The 17221-nt window shown below is 39.5% G+C and overlaps 1 protein-coding gene across 6 annotated transcripts in view; it reads right to left on the reverse strand.

Annotated features, from left to right (window-relative positions):
* LOC101606968 (WD repeat containing planar cell polarity effector) overlaps positions 1-17221 on the reverse strand; it is a 262683-nt gene that overhangs the window by 98682 nt on the left and 146780 nt on the right. For 5 of the 6 annotated variants that reach the window (XM_045137784.1, XM_045137783.1, XM_045137782.1 and 2 more), the window contains 2 exons: positions 15177-15365; positions 11702-11825 (listed from right to left, as the gene is read on the reverse strand). In XM_045137784.1, the coding sequence (XP_044993719.1) occupies positions 11702-11825; positions 15177-15365 (313 nt within the window). The remainder of the gene's footprint in view (positions 1-11701; positions 11826-15176; positions 15366-17221) is intronic. The other variant, XM_045137787.1, reaches the window with a different exon arrangement.

Consider the following 17221-nt stretch of genomic DNA (forward strand, 5'->3'; position numbering starts at 1 on the left):
CTAATATATATATGGTTAAAAAATAAATAAGAGCCAAGAATTTTTAATACTCATAAAAAATGTAATAAAAAAAGAAGACACCAGACATTAAAACAACCTTCCAGGTTTCTGGTTGGTTGGTAGAATCAGTATTGTAAAAATGGCTATACTACCAAAAGTACTCTAGAGATTCAATGCAATGCTCATTAAAGTTCCAATGATAATCTTCTCAGAAGTAGGGAAAAAAATAAAAACCCAAACCATGTGGCTGGAGAAAACTGGTTCTCCACCCACAGAAGAATGAAATTAGACTCATATTTCTCATCCCATTCAAAGATTGATTCAAAATAAATCAATGACTTTTGTTGTTGTTTTTTGGGGTGGCCTCAAACTCACAGCGATCCTCCTACCTCTGCTGGGATTACAGGCATGTGCCCAGACGGCCCAGATAACCTCCTTTTTAAAGAAAATAGCATCCCTATTAGCTTTATCCTTCAATAGGCTAGATCTTGCCCTTGGGGCCTCTTTCCTATTGTCCCGATGGAGGGCAGCTGGACCAAGTGTCAACAGAAGCAATCACTTAAAAAATGGCCACTGAGGGCTGGAGAGGTGGCTTAGAACTTGCCTGCAAACCCAAAGGACCTCAGTTTGATTTCCCAGGACCCACATAAGCCAGATACACAAGATGGCACATGTGTCTGGAGTTCCTCTGCAGTGGCTGGAGCTCTGGTGCACCCATTCTCTTCCCTTCTCTCTCTCTCTCTCTGCTTCTTTTTCTCTCTCAAATAAATAAATAAAAACAAAATTTTTAAAAATGGCCACTGAATCAGCTGTAGTTTATGTCAAGGAACTGAAACTGCTCACATTTCTTCCAATGCCAAACTCCACATCTTCCACCCTCTTGTGTTCTGTATTTTCCTTCACCAAACACAGATGTCTGTTACTTCTGAATCCAGCTTTTTCTTAGTTCTCAGGACTTTGCGATTGCAGTAGTGTTCAGAAAGTTCTTACCTATGCCTAGAACTTCCGATGTAATCCATATGTTTTCTTCTAGTATTTTCAGCATTTCCAATTTTACAGAAAAGTCATTGAGCCAAGCCTGTATGGAGGCACATGCCTTTAATCCCAGCACTCAGGAGGCAGAGGGAGGAGGATCACCGTGTGTTCGAGGCCACCCTGAGACTACATAATGAATTCCAGTTCAGCCTGGGCTAGAGTGAGACCCTACCTCAGAAAAAAAAAAATTACCTTCTAATTCATTCCTATATAATAAACCTCTCCAATTTCTCAGTACTAAGATATACTCTAGATTCATTTTTAAAAAAAATATGTATTTAAAGATGTAGCCCAGGCTGACAGCAAATTCATTATTCTCCTGCCTCATCACCTTCAGCATTTGCCTAGGGGTAAGTATCACAACTGGTGATGCAGATGCTGAAATAATTAATACAATGTTACAAATGCCAATGATCTTGTCTTTCCTTTCCCTCTTTTACTCAAGCTGTGTGCTCCGAACAACCGTGGGTACAGCTTGCTGTTTCGTTTGTTCATCTGTAACAGGGAGTGGCACACGTTCTCTCCAGATTTAAAAACACTTTAGGGATACATGATCGTTAACACAACTCACCTCGGCCATTATGACATGAAAGCAATCATAGATGATAAGGAAAGTAATGTTCTTGGCTGTGTTCCAACAGAACTGTATTTACAAAACTCAGGGTGTGTGGGGGGTGCAGATTGTAGTTACCTGATTCCTGTTTTAGGTAATCAGCCTTGGAATTTGCAGTGAAGGACCTGTAGTGACTTGAAAAGGGTGGAAGATACCGATGTGAAAAAGGCTGAGGAAAGAATCAAATTCATAGCACAAATTTGAATTCAGTACCTCATGGGTGATATGGGAGGAATGAGGTCCTATGGGTAATGTGTGGAACTAGTGAGGTCTCCTCAGCATTGGACAATCTACTCAGTGGTATGTTCTACTAAACTAACCCCATACACACAGTACAAAGTGGATTTTGAGAGTCTGGAGGGAAGGCATGTTGAATGTGAAAATCTTGATAAAAGGTTAGAAAACGTTTCACTTAAGACAGGAGAAGTAATTTTCTACATTTACTGTGCCACATGGTAACTATAGCTAATAACAAAGTGTTATATATTTTTAAAATGATAAAATACATTTTAACATCAAAAAAACTGATGAGTTGACAGATACGTTAATTAGGACAACATATACATATATCAAAACATTTCATTTTACACCATAAATATGCATAATTATATTACTCCTATCAGTAGTAGATTAGAAGCTAAAATCATGGTCTCTTGATCTCTTAGCACTGGCTTTCTTTGGGTAATCCTTATTTTTCCCCCCTAATGGAAAAACCAAACACACAATCAACATCTTTTATGTTCTGAGAACGCCTGGCTATAGATTTGCTTCATCCTAGCTAAGAGAAAATGGTCCCAGGTAGACATCAGGCAACATGAACAATGTTATAGAGCAGCACCCTCCAATGACATAAGATTCCAAGCTGTCTAACACTCCCAGAAATGGTTCATCATAAAAAGCATGCTTTGTATGTAACCAAATTATGATTACAAATATTACTAGAATGATCAGATACACAGTGCTGCACATGCTATTTGAATCTAAAGTACCTTTGTGTGCCATTTTTCATGACTGATTTTCCATAATTATTTACTTAGACCTCAAAAATATAGAACCCACTAAGTAGAAAAAGCTTATCTTATGGGACATAGAATGGACTCTTCTATTCAAAGAAGTCTGAGAAACAAGATTGCAGATGCTGAGAAAGGAGGAAACCGTAAAAATAAAGGAAAATTGTACTCACCTACACTTATTCCAACCCTAGTAGTTAAATAGCCTAAGGGTTTATCTAATTTTATTTATTTTTATTTATTTATTTGAGAATGACAGAGAGAGAGAGAGAGAGAGAGAGAGAGAGAGAGAGAGAGAGAGAGAGAGGGAGAGAATGGGCGCGCCAGGGCCTCCAGCCACTGAAAACGAACTCCAGATGCCTGCCCCACCTTGTGCATCTGGCTTATGTGGGTCCTGGGGAATTGAGCCTTTAACCAGGGTCCTTAGGCTTCACAGGCAAGCACTTAACCACTAAGCCATCTCTCTAGCCCCAGGTTTTAAACGAATTTCAAAAGGAAGCATTTCCTTATTTTCTTCTAAAGCAGTCTCACTCGGGTAATATTGCCTTCAAAGGGGCATTCTGTTTTTTGAGACAGTGTAGAATATATCCTCAGATGGCCTCCCCATGTAGCTGAGGATGGACTCAAATGTGTGGTCCTTTGGCTCTACCTCCTGAGGGCTGGGATTAAAGCAATAGACCAGCACACCTGTTTTCACGCAGGACTGGGGGTTCAGCCAGGGCTTCACACATGCTAGATAAGCAACCTACCAACCAAGCTGCATCCCATCCCCAAAAGGTGGATCTTAGGTATTGAGAAAAATTATATATTACTATGATTTGTTGCAGGGATTGGAAAGAATAGATACTACAATGATTTGCTGCCTTCCAAAATTCACTTTAGTTCCTTTCACTTTAAATATATGAAAAAAGAGCGCTGGAGAAATGGCTCAGTGGTTAAGGCACTTTCCTGTGAAACCTAAGGACTCATGGTTGACTCTGCAGGTCCCACATAAGCCAGACGCACAGTTATGCATTGTGCAAGGTCTCACATGCAGACAAAGGAGTGCACACATCTGGAGTTCGATTGCAGTGGCATGCCAATTCTCCCTTTCTCTCTTGAATGGGTGGAACTGGAAAGGATTATATTAAGTGAGGTAACCCAAGCCCAGAAAGCCAAATGTCACATGTTCTCTGTCATATGTGGATCCTAGCTACAAATGTATAGACTTGTGTGTGATCTGGAACCAACAATCAGTTGCAGAGGCCCATAAGCTAGAAAAAAGGCTATAAGGGAGGGAGGAAAGGGAAGGTCTTAAGGGAATGGTATTATATATATGTAAGTAGAAGAACACCATGTGCATCTGGCTTATGTGGGCCCTAGAGAATCGAACCTGGGTCCTTAGGTTCATAGGCATGTGCCTTAACCACTAAGCCATCTCTCCAGCCCCAAAATGGCATTGTTGTGGGGAGGGAGTTGTGGTAAGTTCTTGCTGTAGCCCAGGCAGACCTGAAATTAAACATGTAGTCTCAGGATGGCCTTGAACTCACAGAGATCCTCCTACCTCTGCCTCCTGAGTGCTGGGATTAAAGGCATGTGCCGCCATACCTGGTGCAAAATGATATTTTTTAAAAAAAATTATTTTTATTTATTTATGAGAGAGAGAGAGAGAGACAGAGACAGGCAGAGAGACAGAGACAATGGGTGCACAAGGGCCTCTAGCCACTGCAAATTCCAGACACATGCGCCACTTTGTGCATCTGGCTTACGTGAGTCCTGGAGAATTGAATCACTGTGAGTTCAAGGCTAGTCTGGGCTACAATGAGTTCTAAGTCAGGCTGGACTAGAGTGAAAGCCTACTTTAAAAAAAATAGCAAAAACCAATTTTATTAAAAGTTGAAGTCTCAGGCTGGAAAGATGGTTCAGTGGTTAACATACTTGCCTGCAAAGCCTAAGATCCCAGGTTTGATTCACTATTACCCACATAAAGCTAGATGCACAAGGTGGCATATGCATCTGGAGTTTGTTTGCAGTGGCTAGAGGCCCTAACATGACCATTCTCTATCTGCCTCTTTGTCTCACTCTCTTTCTCTCTTATTCTCAAATAAATAAAATATTATTAAAAAGTTGCAATCTCCCTATCTCACCACCCAATACTCCTATAATAGTTTAAGGATTGCCCCCATGCCCCATATATTTATGATTTTATTAAAGTTTGTAATTTAGATCTGCAGCTATCTTACTATATTTTCTCATAAAACAATAAATCAAATATTTTTAAGTATTTTATTTTAATTAATTTATTTATTTGAGAGAGAAAGAGAAAGCGCAGAGAGACAGAGAGAGACGAGAGAATAGGCACTCCAGGGCCTCCAGCTATGCAAACAAACTCCAAATGGATGTGCCACCTTGTGCATCTGGCTTATGTGGAACCCGAGGAATTAAACCTATCTTCTTTGGCTCTGCAGGCAAACACCTTAACAACTAAGCAATCTCTCCAACCCAAATATTTTTTTATTTCTAAGCAATAAAGCTCCCTCTCCCCAATTATGCTTATTATTTCAAAAACATTAAAAAAAAAAAAAAAAGAAACACTTCTGGGCCGGGCATGGTGGCGCACACCTTTAATCCCAGCACTCGGGAGGCAGAGGTAGGAGGATCATCGTGAGTTCAAGGCCACCCTGAGACTCCATAGTGAGTTCCAGGTCAGCCTGAGCTACAGTGAGACCCTACCTTGAACAACAACAACAACAACAAAAAGCAAAAACACTTCTTTTTCTCCATCAAAATCATACTGATATGACATAATGGTGTCAGAAACCAATAATTACATGAGGAAGAAAAACATAAAGTGATTAGTAACTCTTTAAAACTCATGCTGTTTCTATGTTAATAAAAGCCCTTTATGTGTCATATTCTATTGAAGTGTTTGCTTTCATTTCGTCATTATTTACACATTCCTACTATAGTTTCTATTTGTTGATGAACAGCTCTTACTTGCTAATACTTTCCTATGAAAGCTTCTTGAAAACTCCCCAATTTCACAGAAGCAGAAAGGTGAGCTAAGTTCTAAACTTATTTTAAGCCAAGTTACATTTGTCTTCTGTAGGTGCCTTCCAGCTCAATAATGAATGAATTAAGATTATCACTTATTCAACTTTTATTACAACACCTTATTGACTAACTTACATCTTCGGGAACATTTCTTAATGAGAATGGATCATTTTGAACACAAAGATGGCAGGAAAAGGTGAGAAGCGAGCTTTAAAACATGGATATTCTAGAGCTGGGCGTGGTGGCGCACGCTTTTAATCCCAGCACTCAGGAGGCAAAGGAGGAGGGTCGCTGTGAGTTCGAGGTCACCCTGAGACTCCATAGTGAATTCCAGGTCAGCTTGTACTAGAGTGAGACTCTACCTCGAAAAACAAAAACAAAACAAAACAACAACAACAAAAAAGAACATTGATATTCTTGAACTTGGATAAAGGCATCCAGGTAATGTAATTAAAATGAGTGTAATACATTCTTTTTTTTTTTTACAAAAGCCTGGGTTTATGGTAGAAAAAACTAACAAGGAGTTTGCAAGGAGCCATGAGAGAGGAATGAGAAGGGAGGGCTTCAGAGAAGAGTGCAGCAGATAGTATAAGCAGAGAGGCAGAATACTAGGGGCAAAATTGTCTAAGTGGGGTCAGGAGGACAGAATGAAAGAAAGGAGAATATATGAGGTGGGTTAGTTAATATTAAAGAAGTTATAAATACGCCATATGAAAATCATTTCTTTGTGAGCAAAATAATACACATGTTAAAAAAAGAGTTTGGACAGAAGTACCCTGTGTGGATAGATAATACTATACACAGAAACTATAAATTGTTACAAGAAAAATCCAGTGCCAGGGGTGGATACCTTCCAGTGAGGTGAGTTGTTGGTCAGGAAGGCCCCGATGCACCCCAAAACATTACCATCCATCGACAAGGTTCTTGGTAGCCCATCAGAACTAGATGCTAAGATACTATTGCTGAAGACACTACCTGCTTGGGACACAGGACACTGATAAAACAAGCCGGAAGCCTTCTCCCTGTTGGCTGTCATAGTGCTGAAAAGGGTTAAACAGCGTGCTTTGGAGAAAAGTCATCCACAGGGACTGGAGAGATGGTGTAGCAGTTAAGGCTTTTGCCTGCAAAGCCTATGTACCCAGGTTCGATTCCCCAGGACCCACATAAGCCAGATGCACAAGGTGGTGCATGCATCTGGAGTTTGTTTGCAGTGGCTAGAAGCCCTGAACCACCATTCTCTCTATATATATTCTCTCTCTCTCCTTCCCTCTATCTCTCTGAAATAAATACTTTTTTTGTTTGTTTGTTTTTTCGAGGTAAGATCTCACTCTAGTTCGGGCTGATCTGGAATTCACAGTCTCAGGATGGCCTTGAGCTCACAGCAATCCTCCTACCCCTGCCTTCTGAGTGCTGGGATTAAAGGCATGTGCCACCATGCCCAGATTAAATAAAATTTTTTTAAATTTTATTTTATTTTATTTATTTGAGAGTGACAGAGAGAGAAAGAGGCAGAGATAGAGAGAGAGAGAATGGGCGCGCCAGGGCTTCCAGCCACTGCAACCGAACTCCAGACGCGTGTGCCCCCTTGTGCATCTGGCTAACGTGGGACCTGGGGAACCGAGCCTCGAACCGGGGTCCTTAGGCTTCACAGGCAAGCGCTTAACCACTAAGCCATCTCTCCAGCCCTAAATAAAATTTTTTAAAGGTCATCAATCATCTCAACCAGCAGTAAACCCTGTGAGCTCCACAAGTGACTAACCAGGGAAGATGTGGCCACCGGTGCAATAGTGGCATGACTGTCACGGGAGTGATCAGTGGTAATCAGCCGCTGTCTGGTGGCATCTAGGCTCCTCCACAGAAGGACATTCATGCCTAGGGCTGAAAACAGACAAAAGCCTGTGGCTGGGAAGGTCATAAGCCCTAAGGGGGAAGCTAAGTGGTTATATCATGCCCACCAAATCGCCCTCTAAATACTTATGTTGATGTCCAAATATTAGTGCTGCTTTCATTTTTTGGTTAAAAAGGCTTCTCTTTTCAGATGGTGGTGTCTACTGGGGAGACGTCCTGGGAAAAAGTGGCAGTGGTGTGTTCAGCACCGACACATCTGTATTACACCTTCCAAGGCTCAGCAAACATTGCCAGAAAGACAGTAGAAAGAACGCAAAGAGCCAAAAGAAGGGGAGAAATGCTTTGAACTCTGTCCTCTACACAGCACGTGGCCTCGGCACTTGTGACCTCACAGTGGCTGGTACCACCTACCCTTGCAAGAGCTGCATAATAGGAGGAAAAGAACTGATAACATCAAAGATAGACTAGTTGGGAAAAGGAGGGGATTCAGTGGAGGGGGTATTCAAAATGGGGAAAGGAGGAGGTTGTAAGGGGGATTATGATCATGGTATGTTGTCTATATGTACAGTGGTTAAAAAAAAAAGTTAAGGGGGCTGGAGAGATGGCTTAGCAGTTGAGTGCTTGCCTGTGAAGCCTAAGGGCCATGGTTCAAGGCTCCATTCTCCAGGACCCACGTTAACCAGATGCACAAGGGGGCGCACGTGTCTGGAGTTTGTTTGCATAGGCTGGAGGCCCTGGCGTGCCCATTCTCTCTCTCTGTCTCTATCTGCCTCTTCCTCTCTCTGTCACTCTCAAATAAATAAATAAACAAAAAAAATTTTTAAAAAAAGTTAAAAAGGAGCCAGGCATGGTGGCGCACACCTTTAATCCCAGCCCTTGAGAGGTAGAGGTAGTAGGATTGCCATGAGTTCAACGCCACTCTGAGACTACATAGTGAATTCCAGGTCAGCCTGGACTAACGTGAAACCCTACCTTGAAAAAAAAAAAGTTGAAAAGGGGTTATGGAGAGTGCTCAGCGGTTAAAAGTGCTTGCAAAGCCTGCCAGGCTGGGTTCAATTCCCTACCATCCACGAAAAGTCAGATGCACAAAGTGGCACATATATCTGGAGTTTGTTTGTAGTGGCAAAAGGTTCTTTTATGCCCATTCATTTGTATTTTCTCTCCCTCTCTCCAAATGAATAAATAAAAATATTTTTTAAGTTAAAAAAAAAACCCAACTGCTCTTGGGTTGGCTAACAGATCTGCTCAATGGAAAGGAAACCATATGTGGAACTGGGAAACAAGTCAGAATCATATCCAGATAATGATTCTGCTTTCCACTGTCAAGCTCCCACGAACCTTAGTCTATAAGAGGGTCTACACCCTTTTAATTCTCTCCAAACTAATAATGGTTATATAATTTAATTGGTGCTGACTTCATTTTCCACTGGAGAACATGCTCCTGTTTTTCAGATGGGAGCTGGACCTCAGGAGATAAATGACCCAGTTCACTCCATCACAGCCTCAGCTGAAACCACAGAGGAATTGGGGAAATGAGCAAGAGAGCTGCTTTCTTAGTGAATCTGATATCAGCACAAGGGTGATGGAGAACTGAGGACCCTCAATACCTACCAAACCAGAGATCCAGAGGCTCCTAAATGCCCCTCACTGAAATAGACTTAAAATGCTTCCAGCATGGTTCAGGGAATTTTGCAGATTTTTTTTTTTTTTGGTAGGAAGATTGTTAGATCCACAAGTTGGGACATCTTGCACCGAGACATTGCCTCTCCCCACATAATGCATGACCCACAACCCCATGGGGTTGACCTGCATCCCCAATGAGGAAGGCCTCTTCAGAAAAGGGGCAGGGAGGAGGGAAAGGATGGTACCAACATGCGTTGTTTACACACAAAATATGTCCATGTCTAACAAAAAAAATTGCTTAAATTTAAAAAAATGTTTTGTTTTTGTTTTTTTTTTTTAAACTAGACGTAGCCAATCCTAGTCCCATGTGAGTGACTGCAGCTATATCCCTACCCCCATGGGACTCATTTTCTTCATCTTTATTTTAAAATGCTATCAGATGGTCTATTCTTTAATTTTTTAAGAAGCGAATTAAAATAATGATTAGTTAAAGCACAGGAAGCCATGCAATTCTAGTACTTTACAAATACCCGTTTCTCGTTCCCTAGGCAGAACTTCTTGGCAATAGATTAAATAAAAGAATGATTCCAACTTAGGCTGTCTTATTTAATTTCTATGAAATTTACTTTTCATAATGCTATGTATAGCCTACTATCAAAAGAACTCGCAGACACTCATTATAACTGAAATAGTAGCAAAGCATTTACAGAGAGAAAACATGAAAAGGCTAGTACAGCCCGAGGGAAAACGTCCAACCCCAGATATAACCTTAGGGGAAAGGTAGAATCTAATGCTGATAGCAACGACAGTCACTTTGTCAAACACATCCAGTGAACAAAAGCACTGCACATCAGTAGAACATGAGCATCCTAGGACACGTAGGTTGCAAAAGTACAAATAACGTCATTAAACCAGATAGACTAAAGACACAAGAAGGCAGCCAAGAGTTAGTCGCCAAAATCATGGATCCTGCGTGTTCATCTTTGGGCTCATGAGGTTCAAAGACATGGGGAAAACAGAAGAGTCATCACAGCCAAGAACAGAGCCCTACGTTCAAACACATGTGACTTCAACTGCAACATATTTAGGACAGGCTCATTCATGGAAGACTGATTCCAGGGTGAAGCATCTCTTGACCTATGATAGCATCACTCACATAAAAAAGATAAAAAGGCAAGATTCACTTAACTTTCTTGGCTTCTAAAATGTGCTGTTTTCTAAAAGTTTCAACGCTGTGTGGAGTTCAAGTTTACTTTACATGTAGAAAATTAATTACAGAACATGAGTATTTGTATGCTAGGGCACCTCCTCAAAGCTTGACCAAAAGTTTTCTCCCTCTTTGGGGTGATCCAACATTTACCTATCAGCCTATTCTTCTGCAGATGACAACTTCTAATTATTTTACAAGGTAGCATCTAAAAATGATACACCAAATGATAGACGTGTGATCACCAGGAGCAGGACACGTGGAAAACTACTTCAATATTTGGCATCACTTCTACTCGACCTACACAGGCCACTGACCATCTACGTCTCAGTTTACTCATCCAGTAGATGATAATACACCCTTTACAAAGTTGTCCTGAGATAAAAAACGATAGAATATATATCAAAGTTTTTGAAAGATTAATTAGGCACTAGATCAATTAGATTATATTATTTATGAAACTTTATACTAAAAGCAACCCTTTCATGTAGTCCTTTCTTACAATTTTATATTATAAAATATATCATACCCAAAAGTATACTAGGTAGATATTTACAATTAAAGAGCAATGATTTTAATACACCCTGATATGCCACCTCAGAAATGGGTCATTACTTTAAGGCGTGCACCTGTTGTATTAAATTTCGTTTTTACTTCCAACCATTCCTAACTTTTTTTTGCTAATTATTTCCTTGCTTTTATTTATAGTATCATGGCATTTTTCTGACCCTAATCTACCTAATCACTCCTTTTTTCCCATTCATCTGTTTACCCCCCCGTTTTGTGAATATACACTTGTCCTTCAACCCCTATAGTATTTTCCTCAGAGCAGTTTTTGACATTATTATTATTAAGTTAGTTATACAATCTTTAAGGTTGAAAGAACATTTGTATACATGTCAGGCAAAGAAAACGAGGTGCAGTGAGGAAAACAATTGGCCACAATGCATGAGAGAACAATGGGCAACTCTTTCTATAAGCATTTAGGAAAGTCAAGCCACAGTGACTGCCTCAGAGCTCTGCACCATATGCTTAGCTTCAACTTAAGGATCCATCTTTAGTGCTTGGAGCAAAATTCAGTTAACATTTGTATCTAGAGAAAGCGCTGTTAAAGAATACTTATGAAATAAAGGTCCTAAGCAATATTCAAATATTTTTTAAAAGGAAAACAAGAGCAAATGAAATAGACTATTAGTAGAAGATTTCTTTTTTTTTTTTCTTTTCTTTTCTTTTAGGAGATGGACTGTCTGAAAATAGCCGTATTATATTCTCTTTAGAGATGGCTCCTTACATAGGTAACCCTGACACAAGCAATCCAAAGATGCCATTCACCTGAGCAAGTGGTGGAAGAATCTTCTCGCATATTTGCTGACTGGGTCTCGATATTCCAAAATGGTCGCATCCAGAAGCGGTCTCGTTGGAGCATAGAAGGTCCCAAGGCTTGCCTCGAGCTGCGCTGTGGGATTTAAGCACAGCAGCTCAGCGAAGGGACTCCTTCAATTACAACAGAATACTCGTGTTTGCAGTCAGTCAGGCTTTGCGAACTTGGATGAAATGTGAGCTTGTTGCAGGAAAGATGAAATTAAATTATGACAGCTGGTACAAAAACAAACCTGTGTATAAACTTTCACTTGAGGCAAAGCTGACAATGACTCCGAGCAACAAAAAGCTGTCAAAACTGAAGAAATCCATAATGAACCAACCTCTCACCACAAATGGGTAATTAAAACAGTGACTCATCACAGTTTGAACTAGTATTTCCAGTAAAATCAATTCGCAGAGTGCTTAACATTTGCTCCCTTTAGCTGAAAAGAGAAACTAGCATTTTCACACAGGGAACTGAAATTAGTAGAGTTCTTTTAAATAAAAAAAAAAAAAGTCAAGTAACCCAAATGAAAGCAGGCATATTACAGTAAGAAATGTGTGTCTGTGTTGCGGTTTTAGGAGAACCACGAAGGTGCCCCAAACCTTGCTGTAAGCAAGGCTCTTTGTTTGTCCATGTGAGAAAGCGGGTACCCAGGGAGAAGAAAGGACTGCAAGAGGACTGTGGGGAAAGGGGTGGAGGGGAAGGCTGGAAGATAAGGCCCATTCAGTCTCCTCGTCAGCAGTGCCCACCAACGTGCCCGGGTTTCTTTCCAGAAATACCTGGAAGTTACCATACGCTGAGAATATAAGTATATATAAGAACGCTACAGTTCATGGTTAGATGCCTCTAGTTTTTATGTTTGCAGCTCTGGGTTGAATAAACAAGTCATCATTTAGCAAAACCCTCTAGTGTTGGGCATACTTAGATTTGGAAGTAGTAAATGCCTCGTGAGAATAATTGCTATAGACTTGACTAAGCTGTTAGTAATTTCTTTTATTTTAATGGCAAATCGAGACAGTAAAGTAAGATGAATTTTAGAGGCATTTTCTTTCCAAACAGCAGTTAATTTAGATTAAAATTGAATGCAGCAACACTGTTGTGAAAACAAGCCAGGCTCTCCGCCATTGCTTGTTTTCTTGACAGCATGTTTCATTTATCTGAAATGTCCTAACCTACCTGGAGTACTCATAAGTCCCAGCACAGTTACAGATTCATTAGATAGCCCAGCTTGATGTTTAAGGCAGAAATGAGGATCTCAAAGATAACCACAACATGTCTACAAATAAAATTGCTCACTGGGTATCACTAATGAAAGAACAGCCAATTACCATGGCACATTTCTTGGATTCAGATAGAATACATATCAATAGAAAAATCTGAATGTTTTAGAAATGTGTTTCATAGTTACTTGAGGGGAAATGCTCTTATCTACTTTGAATGTACATGTTGTTATAACTCAAGATATGTACACATTTTATTTTAATAGCCTAACATAAAAGGTTTTTATTTTCTCATCTCCCCAATATGGCTCTGATCTGATAATGCCAATTGATCTGATAATCCCTAATCATCTTTCTTACAATACGGCAACCTTACAATGTAAATTCACTGAGGTGCTAGCAATATCTGTGACCTAAGTGAGACTCAACATCTCATCCTCCCATATTTCCTCACCTGTGAATTTAGGGTCTCTTACATAGACTGTGGGTATCACGGCCTCTCTGCAGTTAAATGCTGCACTGTGAACTCTATGTCCTATATCATATGTTTCCTTTAGAGACTTTGCCTTGCTGTTACCATAGTTGATGTTGCTTTTAAATAGCCACTTGGTCTTCAGAATGTGTCAATACTGAGAAATAATTGCTTGGGATAATTCTGCAGACAGAGATATACTACTAATATATACCCTAATCTCTCAGAGAAATACTTTTTATTTTTCACCAGTATTTACTGAATACCTACTATGGGCCACAAATTGTGGTGGGCATTTTCTTAGTATAGAAATCTTGGAATCTCCATAGATGAGTCTGAACTACTTTTGAAAATTCCAGTTACATTAAATATTTATTTATTATGGGACTTCTGTAAGTTAGGCCAAGATCTATAATATAAACATCCTTGGAGGAGTAGGAACTTATTGGCTAACTGCAGAATTCTTTATTTTGTAAATATAATAAAAACAAAGAAAATCTATTAATATGCACTGAAAATAGTAACAAAGAAAATGTCCTACAGTAAAATCTATTGACAACTGGGGTGTTGGCTCATGTCTTATAATCCCAGCACTCAGAAAGCTGAGGTAGAGGATCATTGTGAGTTCCAGGTGGGCCAGGGCTAGAGTGAGACCCTGCCTCAAACAAACAAAACAAAAATTATTGACATATATCCTGGTTTTCATAGCTTACAAATTACTTAGTAATAACTTCTCATTAGCCAAGATCGCCCAACATTAATATTAATGCTCATCACAAAGACATTTGACCTTGTACGTATGCACAATTCATAAAATATATGCTAGACATTGGCAAATATAAAGACTTATCTTCATTATTATATGTGTCTTTTTATTCCCCCCCCCCCCCAATGTGCTATCTCTTTTGCCAAGATGGGAAAAAGTTACTTGCTGAGTAAAGACGAGGGAATCCAAGCGAGCAGAAGGGGTGTGAGGATCAAAAGCACAAGGTGGAGGGATTTAGACCAGGAGGAGCCGTCTGGGCTACAACTGTGACACACACAAGAAGCAAGTGTGAAGATCTATTGTCTGGGTAGATGACCTGGATGTGAGAAAAAAGATACGAATGTCTAAAAATATTGATGTCTAATATGGAGGGAGGAAGAAAGACCTTTGCTTGGTGCCCTTTGTCTAGCAGACTCCAGAGAATAATGCAAGTTTTGATCAAGGTTTGAAATTTGAGAATATTCCACACACGGGCTTGACTGAATTGTACAATGACTGTATTGTGAATTCCACAAGCATATACATACAAGTTGTGCTTGATGTTAATAAAACACCATATAGTAAGTACAGTGGAGAGAGTAGTTATTTGATACCTGATCCTTTTCGTTTTAAGATAGCTTTGAGAGTTTTGTTCTTCTATAGCCAATAACACAATTAAATAACATCCTAAAAAAAAAAAAAAAACTCACTCAAAAATGTACTTCATGGGCTGGAGAGTTGCCTTGGCAGTTAAGACACTTGCCTGCAAAGCCCAAGAACCCAGGTTTGGTTCCCCAGGACCCACGTGAGCCAGGTGCACAAGGCGTCTGGATGCATGTGTCTGGAGTTTGTTCGCAGAAGCTAAAGGCACTCGTGTACACATTCCCTTTCTCTCTATCTGCCTCTTTCTCTCTCTCTCAAATAAAATAAATAAATAAATTTTTTTTAAAAAAAGTATTTCATGTACGTGTAAAGCCAACTTATGAAATATATTGAGGTCTGACCTTCTCTCTCTGGAGTAAGCCTTTGTCGAAGAAGATGGTTCACAATGGCGCTCATGCTGACAAGGCACTGTGGGCCCTGAGAGTCCCAGTTCATGCTGTTCAGGATGTTGATTGCCTCACAGATCTCATCATAGTGAATGTACTGGAAGATGATATCTACCAGGCCCAGCTGTCCTTGAGTGAGGATACCTGTTACAAAACGTGGAGAACCGGGTCAATCTTTTAAAATCCAAAGTAAAATAACAAAAACAAAGTTAACTTTTTCATAAAGGGGAGAAAAAAAAAAAAGCTAATCATTCCTTGCATAAGTGTGAAAAGTCTAGGACTGATCCCTTTCACAACCAATATTTGCTATAAAATATCTGGGGACAAAGGGGGCACATTTGCTTATCCTTTCAAAATGAAAGAAAATCCACTTTCAATCTTAGAAGATCAAGAGCATTAAGTAAAAAAGTTCAGGCAGAGGCATTCTGCCCTTGTTTTATTTAGAAAAGGCGGATGTCATTTGAAACTAATGATTTATGTGCGTTAAATGACAATAACTAGGAGAGTTTTAAAGCACCTTTCTGTTTTATTTTGTTTTCTCATCTTTTAAATATGGTTAACTGTAAAATCTTTCTTCTTTTGTCAGGGTCTACTGATCTGAGCAAGTCTACAAAACCTCAGTACAAATAATCATAAAGCTAAATGAGAAAATGTCTATAAAATTACCTTGCAACATATAAATCGTTATAAAAACATCACTGCAATTCTTTTTATTACTATCATCATTCTTTAACTGGAATATTTATAGGTCTCAAGATTTTCAAAATATATTAGTTCATGAGAAGTTCGTCATAATAACTTCAAGTCACATCAGAATAAAAACGTGTGCTATATCAAACAGGACTCAACTTGATAGGGAATCTGGGGAATTGCCCTAACTATTCCAAGCAGTAAAACTTTATTATTCCTTTTGGGTTGGGAGAATCAACAATTGAAACTAATCAAAAGCCTTCATTAGCCTTCAGCCCAACACTGGAAGTCCTCATAAATCAGGGTACCTCTTTGACAACAGATATTAATGTATGAGCTTTGCAGGAAACTGAAAAGATCTGACATCTGTTGACTCTATATATACCATAAGCAGAAATTCTACTAGTAGCAAAATAAATTGATCTGTTGAGAATAAGGGCTAACATAATCATAATCAAACAGGCCAAAGATTATAAAGAAAACCTTATTTTAGTGGAAGGGGGTTAGAGAATGTACAGAGAAACAAACAAATAAGTGATGAAAGTCTTTGCATCTGAAATCACACATACTAGAAAATAACACAATACTTTTAAAGGGTCAAGAGATAAAAATAAAATAAATTAATCAAGAGCCTTATACCCTTATAAAATGGGTTCAAAATTAATACAGAAACATAAAATCCTTTATTGTACCTAATAACAGAGTTGTGAAATAACAGTGACAAAACTGATAGAACTGAAAGTAGAAAAAAGAAAAAGCAACTATACAATCATGGCTGGAGAGTTCATAAATTATTTTATGAATCAAGGAACACTTCAACAGAAAACAAAAAAATACTTGAAAACACTATAAATTAAAAATTAACATCCATCAAACTTTTTTTTTTTTTTTTTTAAGACATGGTCTCATGTATCCTAGCCTGGCCCCAAACTCACTGAGTAACTGCTGTGGTATGAATGAATATAAAATGTCTTCCATAAATTTATATGTTTGAGCACTTGGTCACCAGGTGGTGGTGCTGCTGGGGAAGGTGGTGGAACCTTTAGAACCAGAGACTTGCTAAAAGAAGTGGGTTGTGCCGGGCGTGGTGGCGCATGCCTTTAATCCCAGCACTCGGGAGGCAGAGGTAGGAGGATTGCCATGAGTTCAAGGCCACCCTGAGATGACAGAGTTAATTCCAGGTCAGCCTGGACCAGAGTGAGACTCTACCTCAAAAAAAGAAAAAAAAAAAAAAAAGAAGTGGGTTGTTGTGGGGTGGAGGCAGGGGCTGGGGAGTGGGGGTGGAGGTGTGCTTAAGTCCTTGGAACTAC

This window comes from Jaculus jaculus, chromosome 18 (genome assembly GCF_020740685.1).
Source record: "Jaculus jaculus isolate mJacJac1 chromosome 18, mJacJac1.mat.Y.cur, whole genome shotgun sequence".
Classification (NCBI taxonomy): Eukaryota; Metazoa; Chordata; class Mammalia; order Rodentia; family Dipodidae; genus Jaculus; species Jaculus jaculus.